Consider the following 15,151-nt stretch of genomic DNA (forward strand, 5'->3'; position numbering starts at 1 on the left):
TTTTTTTTTTTTTGGGGGGTTTTTTTTTGATTTGTTCTTTGTTTTTTTTCTTTTGGTGTATAAAAGCGTGTTTTATGAAACAGAATATTCTTAAGAATCAATTGGTAAACAAACAAAAACATATAATGTGACTGAATTATATTTATTCTATAGTTCATTTAATTGAGTGCTATTTTGTTTATTTCAATTGTGTCTGCATTTATTATTTTCTTGTTTTTCATGCATTTTGTATTCTTTTTCTATTTCTGGGGGGTTTTGATTGCTTATTTCATGAACGTCTGGCTTTTATCAAAAGTATATCAAAGTTGTCGGATTTTTTTGGGGGTTTTTTTTACTGGGGAGTTTTTAGGATTTATAACAAGATTCAAACTATTACTAATTTTTAAGCTATTTAAAACATGTTGGTTTTTAAACCCGAGCTCAAGGGGGTACTGGGGGTTTAGGAAGGTGATCATATTTTCATAAAACTTAATTGAATATCAAGTAAAGGGGGATAAACCAAATTTAATGTTTAATTAACAGGGAAAAAATTTATCTGATATTATTCATAAAAATTTGGGCTGTATTTTTAAAAAAGTATAGTATTAAACATGGTTTGTTTATTTAATGAAGTTTTTTAAAAAAATATAATTTTTTTCTTTTATAATAAAAAATACTTGGGTTTGATTGGCCCAACAGACAAATTTTTTTTTCAAGAAAAGATAAAACCCATTATCTCACTTTTTTGTAGAACGTTTACATAACCCAATATAAAATAAGACATTTCTTTCTTATAACTTTACCTTTTTCGTAAAATTTACCCAAAAAAGGGGTAGTTCATATATGGGGGAAAAAATACAAAAACATTAAGTGATTTCAGCTATTTAAACAACCTGAGTAAACGTCCGGGGTTTCTTTGGGTAAAATGGTCCCTTAAAAATTTAACCCATAAAAATTTTTTTTAAAGATCATCTTAAAGTGCAACAAGTTTACAATCCATTGCCGCATGGATAAGGATGAATAAAGGGGGGCTACCCTAGACCTGGGTGTTCAGACGCTGGATATGGTCGTTTGCGGTTTCGGGGGACAGGAGGTGGATCGTATTTAAATGGACGGCAACAGGCTGAACAAAACGTGGTGTTTTCAATCGAATTATGAAAGGTATTTGGCACGTTTAACAATTGGTCCTGTCTTGACGTAAAACAAGTCGGTTCGAATTTTACCTTTGGATTTAAGAGTTTATTTTATTAAACCAGATCAAAGATTTAACGCTGGTCGACGGCAACGGTGATCGTGAATTAGCTCTCTTCTATAGCTCAGAAGAATAGACAAAGGTAAAATCAAAATGGCAAAATTTGGAACTTACCGACTAAGTTGAAATTTAAAAAAAATGAATCGAAAACTTTCAAATATAAGGGAATCTTAACAAAATCAATGAACGTCCATTTTTTTTTGCCAGTTTTTAGAAGCGGAATATTGCACTTAGAATAAAAAACTGGTCGGCTATATAGGGAAAATGGCTTTGAACAAATTTGGAATATGTAGACTTTTTCCCTTCAAACACCAGGGGAAGAAAAAAGACGAATAACACTTCCTCTTACAGGCACCATATAAGAACCAAATATATTTTGCGAAACATGAGTTAACATCACAAGACTTGTTAACCTTAGCAGGCAGACGATTTGCAAAATTAAACGCATTTAATTAGTGAATTTCTAGGAAAATATGCTCAAAATTTGGGTTGGAATTGCCTAGCTTTCCCACAAGAGGGCGTGTTTTGGTATAAACATTGGGACGAACTAGATTTGGTTATACAATAATATGACCTGAAAATGTAAACATAAATTTTAAGCAATTTATATTACGTCTCGACTTTTTAAATTGCAATATATTGTATAATTTTACAATAACTGTCGAAAGTTTTATCAAACTATACAAGATTTACTGTTTATTCCACATTTAACTCAAGGCATTATCCCCGAAAACCGTGTTTTCCTTTTTAAAAACTGACAGAAAAAAAACAACCCCTCTTTCATTTCAAATTTTTTTATTTAAAACGTATTTATGTTTTTAAAAATTTTTAATAAACAAAGAATAATTTATTACAATGAAAGGGAAAAATTAAAAAATTAAAGGGAATTTTTCAAAAGAAAAAATAGGGAAAAACTTTAAAATAAGGATTCGTATTGGGCCTTTTTTTTTTTTATTTTCCCCTTTTTTTAATTTACATGAAAGGGGGTTTCGGGGGGACAAATTTAAATTAAAAAGTTAAAAATATACAACCCGGAAAAAGAAAGCGAAAAAAAAACTCCTTAAAATATAATCAAGCGAAAAAAGTATTATTTACTAAATAGGTTCTTCAAATTTAAAAAAAACCAATTGACTCAAAATTAAAAAAATTAAAAACAAAACCATAATATATGTGTTAATAATGTAGATGATTATTATTATTATTATAATAATAATAATTATTATTATTATGTAATTGCTTGTTGCTTTATAGGCCCATTGGACCGTGTACAGTGTTATCTTTTTTTTCGTAGATGTGTATTGTAATAGATATGCACATGTCATCACAATAAAAATTTTACTAACTTATTTATAATATATCTAAAATTAAATGCATGTACTAAACAAATTTATTGCGAATACGGGAATTAGTTTATCACATTTGTACTATTACATAAATATATATAAGATATTGAATGAGTGTAGGTTCAATACTGCGCGGACAAATCATTTTTTCAAAGAGTTCAATAAACCTAGTGATGTAGCTATACGAATATAACATTAAATTTACAACACACAGAAATAAAGAATTGCGATCATTGTTACGCTTAATGTATAAAGCTTTCATTTAGCGCGTATTTACACTTTGTCTGCAAAAGATGTCACATAGAGATATATGAACGGCCGGAAGTGAAAAACTTTTTTCAAGGTGTCGCTAAAGCGCCATGGGTTTCTGATTAATGATTTTGTACATAAACAAAAAATATGACTTGCTAAGCGATACTTTCATAGAAAATATGCATGTACTTCATAATAATTTTGTAACATATGTTTTTTCTTTGCTGTAAAATTTGATGTAGGTTTTTATTGAGACTGATCTGTCATTGCAACAATAAACAAACATCACACAAACATGTCATTTTTACCTCCCAAAGTTCATTACAACATGGGATATTATATATCCAGATAAAATGTTGTAACAAACTTTTGAAGTAAATTATCAGTTGGTGAGCAGTGTTTCAAAGTAAGGATTAAGTTAAAAATATTGATAGACATGAGTATCTATCATATAATAGCGCATGATATTCATCAGATAATATAATGTGCAAAATAATATACAAAAAAATGTTTACATGCCATATTTATTTGAAAACGCGAGAATATAGTTGTTTATTTTTAATGATAAACATATCAAACTACTATCTTTTAAGACTGGTAATCAAAATATTCGTCACATACGAGCATCATTGTATGAATGTTTGTAAAAAAATCAGATATATAAGGTCATTAACAAAAGTTGAATGATTAATTCCTTCAGTTATTGACAAGTACTCCACTAAATGTGTTTACCACTGTGTGAGTCTGGAAGATTGGTTATCAAAATATTCGTCATACAATCATCATTGTATGAATGAAAGAAATCAGATATAAAATGTCATATTCAAAAATTGAAATATTTATTCCTTCAGTTATTGACAAGTACTCAACTAAATGTATTCATCCTAACCAAGTCTTGTTGAAGCTGGCAGTTAGAACTTGGCGATGTTGATTTGACCCAAACTTTTTCTCCTGATTTTATTCTCACTATTAATCAAACAGAACTACAAGTGTAATAATCCTCATCATAATTTGAATCTGCTGCGATAAGTTACCTTCCAACACCAGACCAATGTATGCAAATTGTTCAACGTAAGCACATGTATGCACAGAAAACTGGTACAGTCCTCAAACGGGTGCTGTAAATATTCTAGTAGAAGTGTCATAGCCTGTTCCATCGTTAATCAAACTTTTCCTAAATTTAATAACCTCATCTATTTTATCAAGAAGCAAATCTACCACGTGATGTGCATGGAAAGCGACCCGAGGTCGTTCAAGTTTACCTGAGTGTAGAAAAAATAAATAAGAACATGTTTCTTACAATTGTTTCTTTACAATTTAACTTTCGTTTGTGTATTGGGTAATTTTTAAATAAACAGATTTCTAATGCTTATCATAAGTGGATGGTTATATATAAAGAATTGCCAGACTTCCTGGGTTTAATTTGGCATTCAATTTGTAATATAAACGTTGGGAACATATCTTATGGATATCTGTGTGAAACATGATATTTTAAAGGTATAATAAAAAACATGTTTGTGAAATATAGATGATGACATGTATTCAAAATTAGAATATATACACGTTATTAAATACGTTTAAGGATGATGGTAGTACTAGGTGGTGGAGTTGGTAGTTTTCACTCTGGATCACGGCAGTTAGCCACATTTAATTCACACGAGCACAGTTCAACCACCGCATCGTTCCTGGGCAGGTTGTCAGGCAGTTTACCAGTACTAGTTGCCTTCACTTGAGCAAGGCACTGAAAATTCTGTACATGCAAGAACAGCATGACAGTATCGAAGGAAATCTCTTAGATACAGTTTGAGGATTACAGTTTGATTTTCTTTACATGGACCGCACTTCCCATGCAACTTAGATTTAAGTGACAGTACAATTACAAATAATAAAACATGTTTCTATTAAAACATATAGTTGATTCCAGGATCTTTTATTATAATCTTTAGTAATAAGAAAGTGTTGTATTGATATTTAATACCAATTCTTTAATTATACGTCAATTCAAATTATTATTTTTTGGAATTGTCTCAAAACCCTTGTAAAGGGAAGATTCCTTTCAGAAAAAACATGAAAAATGCAGACTTGTTCTGATCAAGATTGTTCGTTAGAGATTCTCGATGCATCAGAGTATTAAAGTAATACTGAAATGAATTGTTGTATGTAAGAAAGTTACTGATGTAGTTTACAAAATATTGGTCATTCTTGGTCAGAATTAATTTATTGAACGAGTTGAATGAAATATATCATTGCGAGCGTCAATAAATTTAGAAATGAAACTACACTGATATTATATTCTTTGTATTACATATCCAAAAATAAGAGCTGTTTACAGTAAAATTGTTTTTCTCTTTGACTAGCTTATAGTATAATGCTTACATTTAGCACAGTTTTACGCTTTGTCTGTATAACGCAAATGAAGTTTAAATATATAAGTACGCCAAATATATGGACCGGCGTGCAACTATGCTTTTAAGTATTTGCAAAAGTGTCACGTGTATGTGATGAAAGACTAGATAAACAAAAGAAATGAATTTGAAAAACGACACTTTCAAAGAAAAAGTGCATGTACCTGATCATTATTGCTGTAATATACTTTGGTTAACTTTGAGTTTTTACTTAGTCTTGTGTGTCATTACAATAACAAACAGACATACATACATCTCATTTTCTCTTCCAAAAGATACAGTATATCCTGTTATTATATACCATAACCAACTTTGCAGTAAATGGTCAGCTGATTAACAGTGTTTCAAAGTTAGTTTAAGATTATTACATTGGTGCTTTTGGATATGAAGTAACTAAGAACGCATGCTGTTCATCAGATGAAATTATATGCCATAATATCACCATGTACAAATGGTATTAACGGGCAATGTAAAAAATAGTTTTAAAAGGTACAAATGTGTACATGCCTTATGTACTTGAAAATGCGATAATATAGTTGTATTTGATTACTAATAAACACAGCAATATCTTTTCTGAGATTGGTAATCAAAATATTCGGCAGACGATAATCATTGTAAGTAGATCAACACAACTTTAGATATATTATTTCAAAAAAGCTAAATATGTTATGAAAACTGAATAATACATCATATATACATGTATATATGAATTATTTCTTTGAAATCCTGGCGTCGTTGTTGTATATGGTATTCCATAAAAAGAAATTTAGATTTGTTGCCATCAGAATCAAGGGGGAGAATCACGCCGTTCGTTACCTAAACAAACAAAATGGCGGATACAGCTGAAAAAGTAAGTTTTTCCCTTATTTCTCTGAAATTCGTAATGTTCTGGTGTAAAGGTACATATAACAACCTTCTCCACACTTTTCCGGGCACACAGGATTTTATTCCATGTTTTGTTCCGTTCTTGATCTTAAATGCGCGTCACCAGATTCGAAGCCAGAGAAATTACCGGTTTGATCGTGGTAACGCACGGCTTCTTCTCTAAAATTCACTGTTTATGTTTACATATTTGTTTATTAACTGAAACAAATGACATGATCCTCCCCCGATAAACATATTTTTTTTCAAAAGAAAGAAATCTTGTAAAATATAAAGGCTATATATTTTGGCTTTCCAGAATACACACAGTGAACAAAACATGATTTATATTCTTAATATTATCTAGATATATTATAGATACAACCTAGGGTTTCTTCTTATTTCACAAAAATGCTATCTAATTGTTGTGATATAAAGTCTAGATTGAAACAATTTACACGAAAATGTGTTTGTACAAATATAAAAATATGATTTCTTCAGGTATCAATGTTGAATAATTTATTTATTCAGTTATTGACAAGCATTCCACTAAAAGTGATCATCCTATGTGAGTCTTGGTAAAGCTTGCGGACGGAATCTGACACTGTTGATTTTACCCAAACCTTTTCTCCTGATTTTACTCTCGCTATTGCTCCGAAAGCACTACATGTAAAGTGATCCTTATCATAGTTCATATCAGCTGCAATAACTTTACCTTCTAACACTATGCCAATGTAAGCATACATTCCTTTATAAACACATGTATGCACAGAAAACTGGTACAGGCCTCCAACGGGTGCTGTAAATATTCCAGTAGAAGTGTCGTAACCTGTTCCCTCGTTAATCACACTTTTCGTAAATATAACAATCTCATCTGTAGTATCAAGAACCAAATCTGCCACGTGATGTGCATGGAAGGCAATCGGAGGTCGTTCAAGTTTTCCTGCGTATAGAAAATAGTTAAGTAAGTACGTGTTTCTTACAATTGTTTCTTTATGATTTATATTTGCTTTGTATATTGGGTAATTTTATATAAACTTAAGAATTCTAATGCGTATCAGTAGCCGATGGTTAAATGTAAAGAATAGCCAGACTTCCTGAATTTAATTTGGCATTCCATTTATGATATAAGCGTTGGGGAAATATCTTATGAATATCTATGTAAAATAGAAACATGTTTGTAGAATAAAGATAATGGCATGTGTTCAAAATTAGAATATGTACACGTAATTATATCAGTTTAAGGATGATGGTTGGACCAGTTTATATCTACAGCAACAAGTTCTTAATATTTCAAACTTATTATTGATGTATTGTAAGGTGAATGCACTTTAAAACAACCAATTGAATATCGTATAATCAAATAAAGTTTTATGAAACACTGTTTTGGAAAGTAATCATTACATTGATATAAAGTGAGAAAAATACCTTGAAGTTGAATAAGTTCCTCTTCTCTTTTAGCTTTCATGTCACTCGTGAGGTTTGTTCTTGTCTCCTCAAATAATTTCTTGAATGATTCTATGAAAAATATATCAAAGTTAAATTACTCTGTAACCAAAGTTCAATAAATTTTATACAAAATGTATATGTTATTAAGTGTACATATGAACTGTGTGCAGAAGGTTTTGCTGATATCACGGAACTTGATTTGAAACCTAATTTTACATAGCCATGGAGTTACTTCTTAAAGGGACTCCACTGAGGTTTTTTGACATGATGGGACTGAAAATAGTTTTTTTTCCAGATAAATGTACCATTTGATGTAGGTGTAGACCACGAATCTTTGTGCAAACTTTCAGATCATTCGCGCACTTCGTTTTTCCATAATAATTATTCAAATTGTAAAAAAATGACCCAAAATGAAAAGCGTTTAAACGCTTTTCACTCAAATTAGGCTTAGAAAAGCATAAAACTACGATTTTCGATATATTTTAAAGTATATTTCTTAACTACCCTTGCATATAATTCTGTTTAAAGCGCCAAGTTCATTTATGTTAGAAATTCTAATGTTGTGTTTTTAGGTTTTTTAAACCTCAGTGGAGCCCCTTTAAATAAAACTTAAGTTAAGAAAAACAACTTGCATTCTAATATATATTTCAATTTTCCTTCTATAATCGAGTTTAAATTGAATTTTTTCTAATTTTTTTAGGCTGACGTGGTAGTCATTTTCTGACGAAATTCAATATAAAATGAATGGGAATCAGTTCACTAATAAAATGAATCAATGTGATGAGTCAGCGTTTACCTTCATGGAAATGTGTTTGGTTTGGTATATTAATCTTAACATAAATTTTCACTGTAATTCATGTTTTGTAATCATATACCGAAAACCATAAATAAATATAACCGCAAATCTAAATATATTAAAAATACAGCTGTGTTCTTTGATACATAATTTTGATAGTTTAACAATTAACTGATGTCCTCTTTTATACATGTTTATGCTCGTTCTAGCATATTGTTTAGCACGAGGCTGTTAATTATAAATCATTTTTATGAAAATTTACATGTGAAAACTTACCATTTTCACTGTTGTTATTTTTAAACACGCTTTTCCTTTTCACTTTCCTTTATTTATTTATCTATTTAATATTTATTTATTTTTTTATTTACTTATTATTTATTTACTTACTTATTATTTATTATTTAGTTTTGTTGATAATAATATATTTTTACGATGCGTTTAAAACGAGACGGATTGAGAAAGCTGAAAATAGATTATCAGTATGCGGCAATGAAGTAATGCCATAGTCTACCGTAAACAAACATAGAAATTTTACGTAAATATGTCAGAATTGTAACCGGGGTATGAGTTAAGTTATAAATGTTCCATGCTTTTGTCATATAACCGATTTTATCATTTCAGTTTTCATAAAGCTATAGGAACTATTACTCGTTATATTGGTTCAGACTAACACAACAATCAGATATAATAATGCTAAAGATATAAGTCATGTTTCGCATTGCATCAGTAATATTTCAGGATACAAATATTATTCTCTAACAATGTAGATCTGGTGTTTATATTTTACCTTCTCTTCTTTTTATCTCGTAACTTTTCTTTAACATTTCATCTGTTATGTTCCCCTTCATATCTGCAAACATGTCCGTAACATACCCGTCAAATCAGCAACTGTTTGTTTAATGTTGCCTAATGTACTGATGACATTATCCTCAGTTTTCTTAATTTCATTTACCATTGCTTCTACCTTAATTTCAGTTCTTATCATTTTCTCTAAAAGCTGTTCTTCATATGCAAATTTAGAACATACAGGTTCTTTAGCCTCCAAAACTTGAGAGCTATACATTCCAAAGATAATTAAAAACGCAGCTAACGGTATGAAAGTCATTTTACATAAGTTAATATGAAATGTTTAAAAACACACTCTGAATCTCAAAACGTTATTAAAACTGTTGTGTTGGAAATCTGCCGACTTATTTGAAACGAGGCCCGTACGAAAACATTTGATTAAGGTTCTTTAGCACTTAGGATCAGGGAACGTTTAACAAACGTCAAATCAATAGCTTATAATGCTTGTGTCGGCAACATAGAAAAAATTCGTTCTGTAAGAAATATAATTAAATAAATGATATGATAACATAATATCTTAATAGTCATTATATAAGAATACCCGCGCTGTTTATCTCCGCATAAACGGTATTGCACGGTCGTGCATATTTTGATATGATGTCATTTGCGCTATACAAATATAGAGTAAAGACGCGCTAAATGTTAGTTATAAACGTGTCAATGAAAATTGCACCTTTTTACTATTTTCGGCATCATGTAAATTGAATATTATATTCGTGTTACAATATGTATTGACCTCGTTGAATAAAATAAAATTATAATTTTATTCAATTCGTTTAATGAATTCAGTATTGGAACTGTGTTGCTGGGCTGTGTTACGGGATGCGTCCAAAGCCGCCTTTCCTTGTTGATCTTGTTCATCATCTGTTGACTTACATTCAATATCCTCTATTTATTGTCAGAAACAAATATTCATTGCATAAAACATATTATTGATGGCAAATTAACTCATATTCATGAAGTTCGCAGCCTTCGCTATAAATGTACGTATATAAAGAACATTATACGTGTCGTTTGTCAAAATAAATGATTTTATGTTCGTACATACGTTCTTTCTAATTTATTCAGTTGCTTCAATATTTCACGACAACCCTTTTAAAACCAATAGCTTGGATACCGATGAATTCCAGCTAACTGGAAAGTGTGAAATGCGTCTAGAGTCGATATTTCCGCTTTATTCTTTTGTAATATGAAAATATTCATATGGCATTTTTATTTTTTTTTACTGTCAACTCATCATTCGATTATGCATAGACGGTACAATAAGAGAGAATACGTTCACATGTCTGAAAATGTGATGAGTACATTTAATTACAAATGTGAACCATTTCTTATATTTGAATTTTTTACACTTTGGAAAAGAAACGACTGTTACGCATGCGTTTACATGGTTGAATGGTGTTGTTCTAAAGTATCCATAAATTTGTAACCACCTCTGAATTCGATTTACCTACCCCTGATCATTTGTTAAAATCTTTAATAGGTTCATCAGGATTGAATTGAATTTCAATAATCTCAAACATATTACAATGTAATTAATGAATAACATGTAATTTGTAAATACTATTTAGTAATGTAATGATTTTTTATAAGTAAAACAACACTCTTCCCGGCCCTTCTTTCAAATAGAAAACGTAAATATATAATTGTTTATAACATTTTATCTTAATTATCTAAATCATTATATATTGTTTGATTATAAGAAATGTTTCTGAGTGGTCCTCGCATTAAATAAATGATAAGTTTCCTCATATTTAACGAGACACTCTGATAAAGACATTAATGATACAATGGGTGCCGTTATACTTCAATTATAAAACCGGTGACAATAAGATATATCAATAAAAAAAAACATTATAGCGGACGCTATTATTTAATGTATATACGGTGCCTCAGACGGGAAATGTGTGTGTTTTTATTTATTTCGTGCACAGGAGATACTATGTCGTGCGCGCGAGTAACTTAGTCGTGTACACGAGATTATTATGTCGTTGGCACGAGTTACGAAGTCGTGCGCACGAGATACTAAGTCCTGCGCATTAATTAATAACCAAGTCTCGGGCATAATCTTGGGGGAATCTTATGTACGGAAATCTTATAAAAATATTTCTGTGAGATCTTGCCAGAATACTGTTCAGTTGATTCCGCTGTCTATCAAAACAATCTTTGATGAACGCAGACCACTAGATGAAACTGCCTCTCGTAAGAATCTCCGTATCGTATACATATTTTTCTCCCTGGGAATTACAGGTGTCTACAATGGATGATAATCACATGTCTATCTCCCTAAGTTTGGACGACATACTACTATCAAGATATATATTATGGAGAGATATTAAATCGTGCACACGGGATACTTTGTCTTGCCCATGAGTTATATAGGAGTGCACATGAGATAATAAATAAGATGAGCAAGAGATAGGGTGTCGTGAACACCAATTACTCAGTCGTTTGCACGAGTTACTAAGTTCTGCATACGGCTTACTTAGTCGTGCGCACGATTCTAAGAAGTACACACAAGTTAAGAGGTACGCACGAGTAACTAAGTCTTGAGCACGAGTTACTATGTGACATCAAAATTTATAAGGGATTTTCTACTGGCCACTAAGGGACTAACGGCAATGGCTCTATCAAGTAATAAAACGCAGGGCTTATTACTTTGCAAGTTATTGATTGGACAAGGATTTTAAGTGAATGGATGTAAAATTAATATCATTAATTCGTTACATAAGATACTCAAGAGATATATGGACAAGTACAGCCAGAATAAGATCTATATGAAAAGCTGGAAACAAAGTGATCCCTCGGAAGCATTAATCACAGACAAAATTACACGAGAATTGCAGACTCGGTTTGATTGAGTCTGTACTTGAGGGATATTGAATAAATGCAACATCCATCACGCACCCTAGCACCGGCTTGAACAGTACTCAATTCTCAACATTTAATATTGCTTGCATCAATGATCCCGAAGGACCAGAACAATATAACAAAACTGAAGTGAGCCGATTCGCTACTTCATAATGTAGCTGATATGTATCTGGAAAAAGGCAGATTTCTCGAGAGCAATAAAAACAAAGCAAACAGCTGACAGTTGCAGACTCGGTTTTATATAATGAGATATATGTCATGTAAATTTAACAAAAGTGCTAGGTACTCCGATGATTTTTTATTTTCAAAACATTGGTTTGATTATCGATTTTAAACTTTTACAACTATAACATTTCATGTGTGTTTTATGATGTTTGCACGATAATGTGAACTTTATTCAAAAAAATATTTAGATTGACAATTGAAATTCGCAAAATGTTTGAGATCGTTGTTTTAAGCGTATACATATATGCATGACTCACAGTCCGATACGTCAAGGTTCTAGTTCTGATTTATAACAAAACAAGACAACAACCAATACCAGTACCACCATGTTATTTACTGATATGGTAATTCTCTAACCACCGAGACTTGTTAAGGTTGTCATTTAATACACATCATGGAAACAATTAAATGTGTTGTTTGTAATCCATTAGTTTCAATCAAATATTTACAATGTTGCACGTGCAAATGCACGTACTTTGAAATCCTTTAAAAGGTGTTTCAGTAATGATTTTACTTTTAAGGAGCAGAACAGAATAGAAGTTTATCTTAGACTATAAGATATACAATGTTCATGTTGAGTAAAATAATTCTCTTGCAGAAATATAAATCAAGATTATTTTTATTGATCTGAAGTGAATGCACTAACTTAACATGGTAAAGTTCATTCCCTTTGGTGGTCCTTTTGTTAAGAATGTCAGGTTTTTTTCAATAACACTTGACATTAATGTTTGTCATAGATTTAATTTCACTGGTGTATATTATTTGTTTTAATAAACATAGAAACTTCAATTGCTTTAAATTACATACCAACAAAACATACATAAACATAAGGTTCGCTTTCTTTGCTGTAATAAATTTCAATCAGTCTTTTTTTTGCTATAAGATACTAACATAAACTAATAATGGTAATATGCAAAATAAAACATTGTATGAATAATATTCGTCACAACATATATAGACACATCATAGATAAATCGACAATTTTCGACTCATTTCACAAAACACTCCTGTTACGTATTACATGTAATGAGAGTCTCAAGAAATGCATTGAAGCAGTTTACATCAAAACGTTTACGTTTAACACCAGCTAATAACAATGTTATAACACTGAAATCAGATTTTAAACCCATTAATAATTACTAGTATTGATTTATTTATAATTCAGTTATTGACAAGTATCCCACTAAATGTGTTCATCCTGTATCTGTCTTGAACTAACGGGCGATTAGAACTTGACGATGTTGATTTGACCCAAACTTTTTCTCCTGATTTTACTCTCACTAAAGCACCAAAGTTACTACAGCCATGAGATTCATCACCATAGTTAGCATCTGCTGCAATTACGTTACCTTCCATCACAAGGCCAAGATAAGCATGTTTTCCTCTATAAGCACATGTATGAATAACAAACTGGTACAGTCCTCCGACAGGTGCCGTGAAGATTCCTGTGGATGTGTCGTAACCTGTTCCCTCGTTAGTGAATGTCTTTTCGAATATGAGAATCTCATTCGTAGTATCAGGAAGCAAGTCTTTCAAGTGATGTGAATAAAAAGCGATCGGAGGTTGTTCGAGTTTTCCTGAGTATAGAAATAATAGTTTTGTATTTTATATTGTAACACATATTGATATTTTGTAAACAAGTTATTTTCGGGTTTTCATATTTCATTGTCAGTGAAAACTGACAATTTATGGTGCACAAGGATAGTTAGATTTCACGCTTTAATTATTTATCTGAATATAGGTGTTTATATACTTAAACTGTAAAATAAATTGCAGCGATATCTAAATAACGGGGTATACGTAAATAAGAAAAACAAGCCTTATATTCGTTTCGGACAATATCTGTATAGATTAAATTATGGAATACTTGAAAATTGAATGTGCGAATTAAATCATTTGAACATCTTATGATAGTTACAAATTTACACATTGAGCAACATATCAGATCATTCTTGTTTGTTGAATACATTACTAACAAAGTGTTTGATTAAATGAATGCATCGGTCAAATTAGCAACAATTTAATTTGTTATGTTAAGTTGTAGATAAATATAAATGAATTACAAATTTATCTTACACAGATTTGAAAAATAGTCATGACGTTGAATTAAAGTAAGATACACTACCTTGAATTTGATTAAGTTCCACTTTTTTAGCGTCAATGTCACTAATTAGGTTGTTTCTTGTTTCTTCAAAACGTTTCTTGAACGATTCTGTAATAAGGTATTAAAGTTCTATTAGTAAACAACTTTTCTTTAAAGATTCATTTCTCTATTATAGCTTTTTAAACAATCGATTTTTCTTGGAGATGTATCGTATATCATTTTAATTCATTCAATACGTGCTTAGGTTAATAAAGAAAATAGTGTTTATAAAGTTCGACAACAAAAGTCATCTCATATTCTAACATTTCAAAAGAGGCGAAAACATCATTGTTTGTTAACAATGGTGTATTAAATGTCAATTAGTTTACAAAAATAATGGTTTATTTTTGTAAATATTTTTAAGTTGCTATATCTACATTGTTTTAACTATATTCAATAAATCAATACCCATTATTAAAATACATTGATGCTAACAATTGAACAACAATGAAAGATAAAGAAAATACAAATATATCACATTTATTTCGTTCTTTATCAGTACAGTTCCGGTATAAATATTTATGTATAAGAAATGTGAATTTAATGTGAAATAAATAAATATAATATTTTACCTTCTCTCCTGTTTATCTCATCGCCGCTCTTTAACATCTCATCCGTTATGTTTCCTCTGATGTCTGCAAACATGCCCGTAAAGTCAGCTACTGCTCGTTTGATGTCGCCTAATGTACTGATGACATTATCCTCAGTTTTCTTAATTTCATTCACCAT

The 15,151-nt window shown here is 30.6% G+C and overlaps 2 protein-coding genes across 2 annotated transcripts; both read right to left on the minus strand.

The window, feature by feature from the left end:
* Window positions 1–6,433: 6,433 nt before the first annotated feature.
* LOC132749510 (complement C1q tumor necrosis factor-related protein 5-like) lies at window positions 6,434–7,631 on the minus strand. The gene is made up of 2 exons (XM_060739303.1): window positions 7,521–7,631; window positions 6,434–7,035 (listed from the first exon to the last, which is right to left on the minus strand). The coding sequence occupies exons 1-2, from the start codon at window positions 7,558–7,560 to the stop codon at window positions 6,620–6,622; spliced, it is 456 nt and encodes a 151-aa protein (XP_060595286.1). The 5' UTR covers window positions 7,561–7,631; the 3' UTR covers window positions 6,434–6,619.
* Window positions 7,632–12,418: 4,787 nt separating this feature from the next.
* On the minus strand, window positions 12,419–15,151 carry LOC132749513 (caprin-2-like). The gene is made up of 3 exons (XM_060739306.1): window positions 14,995–15,151; window positions 14,405–14,506; window positions 12,419–13,856 (listed from the first exon to the last, which is right to left on the minus strand). Exons 1-3 carry the CDS (start codon window positions 15,149–15,151, stop codon window positions 13,441–13,443), a joined length of 675 nt encoding a protein of 224 aa, XP_060595289.1. The 3' UTR covers window positions 12,419–13,440.

The sequence above is a fragment of the Ruditapes philippinarum genome, unplaced genomic scaffold (assembly GCF_026571515.1).
Source record: "Ruditapes philippinarum isolate M1 unplaced genomic scaffold, ASM2657151v2 ctg4108_1_1_1_1, whole genome shotgun sequence".
NCBI lineage: Eukaryota > Metazoa > Mollusca > Bivalvia > Venerida > Veneridae > Ruditapes > Ruditapes philippinarum.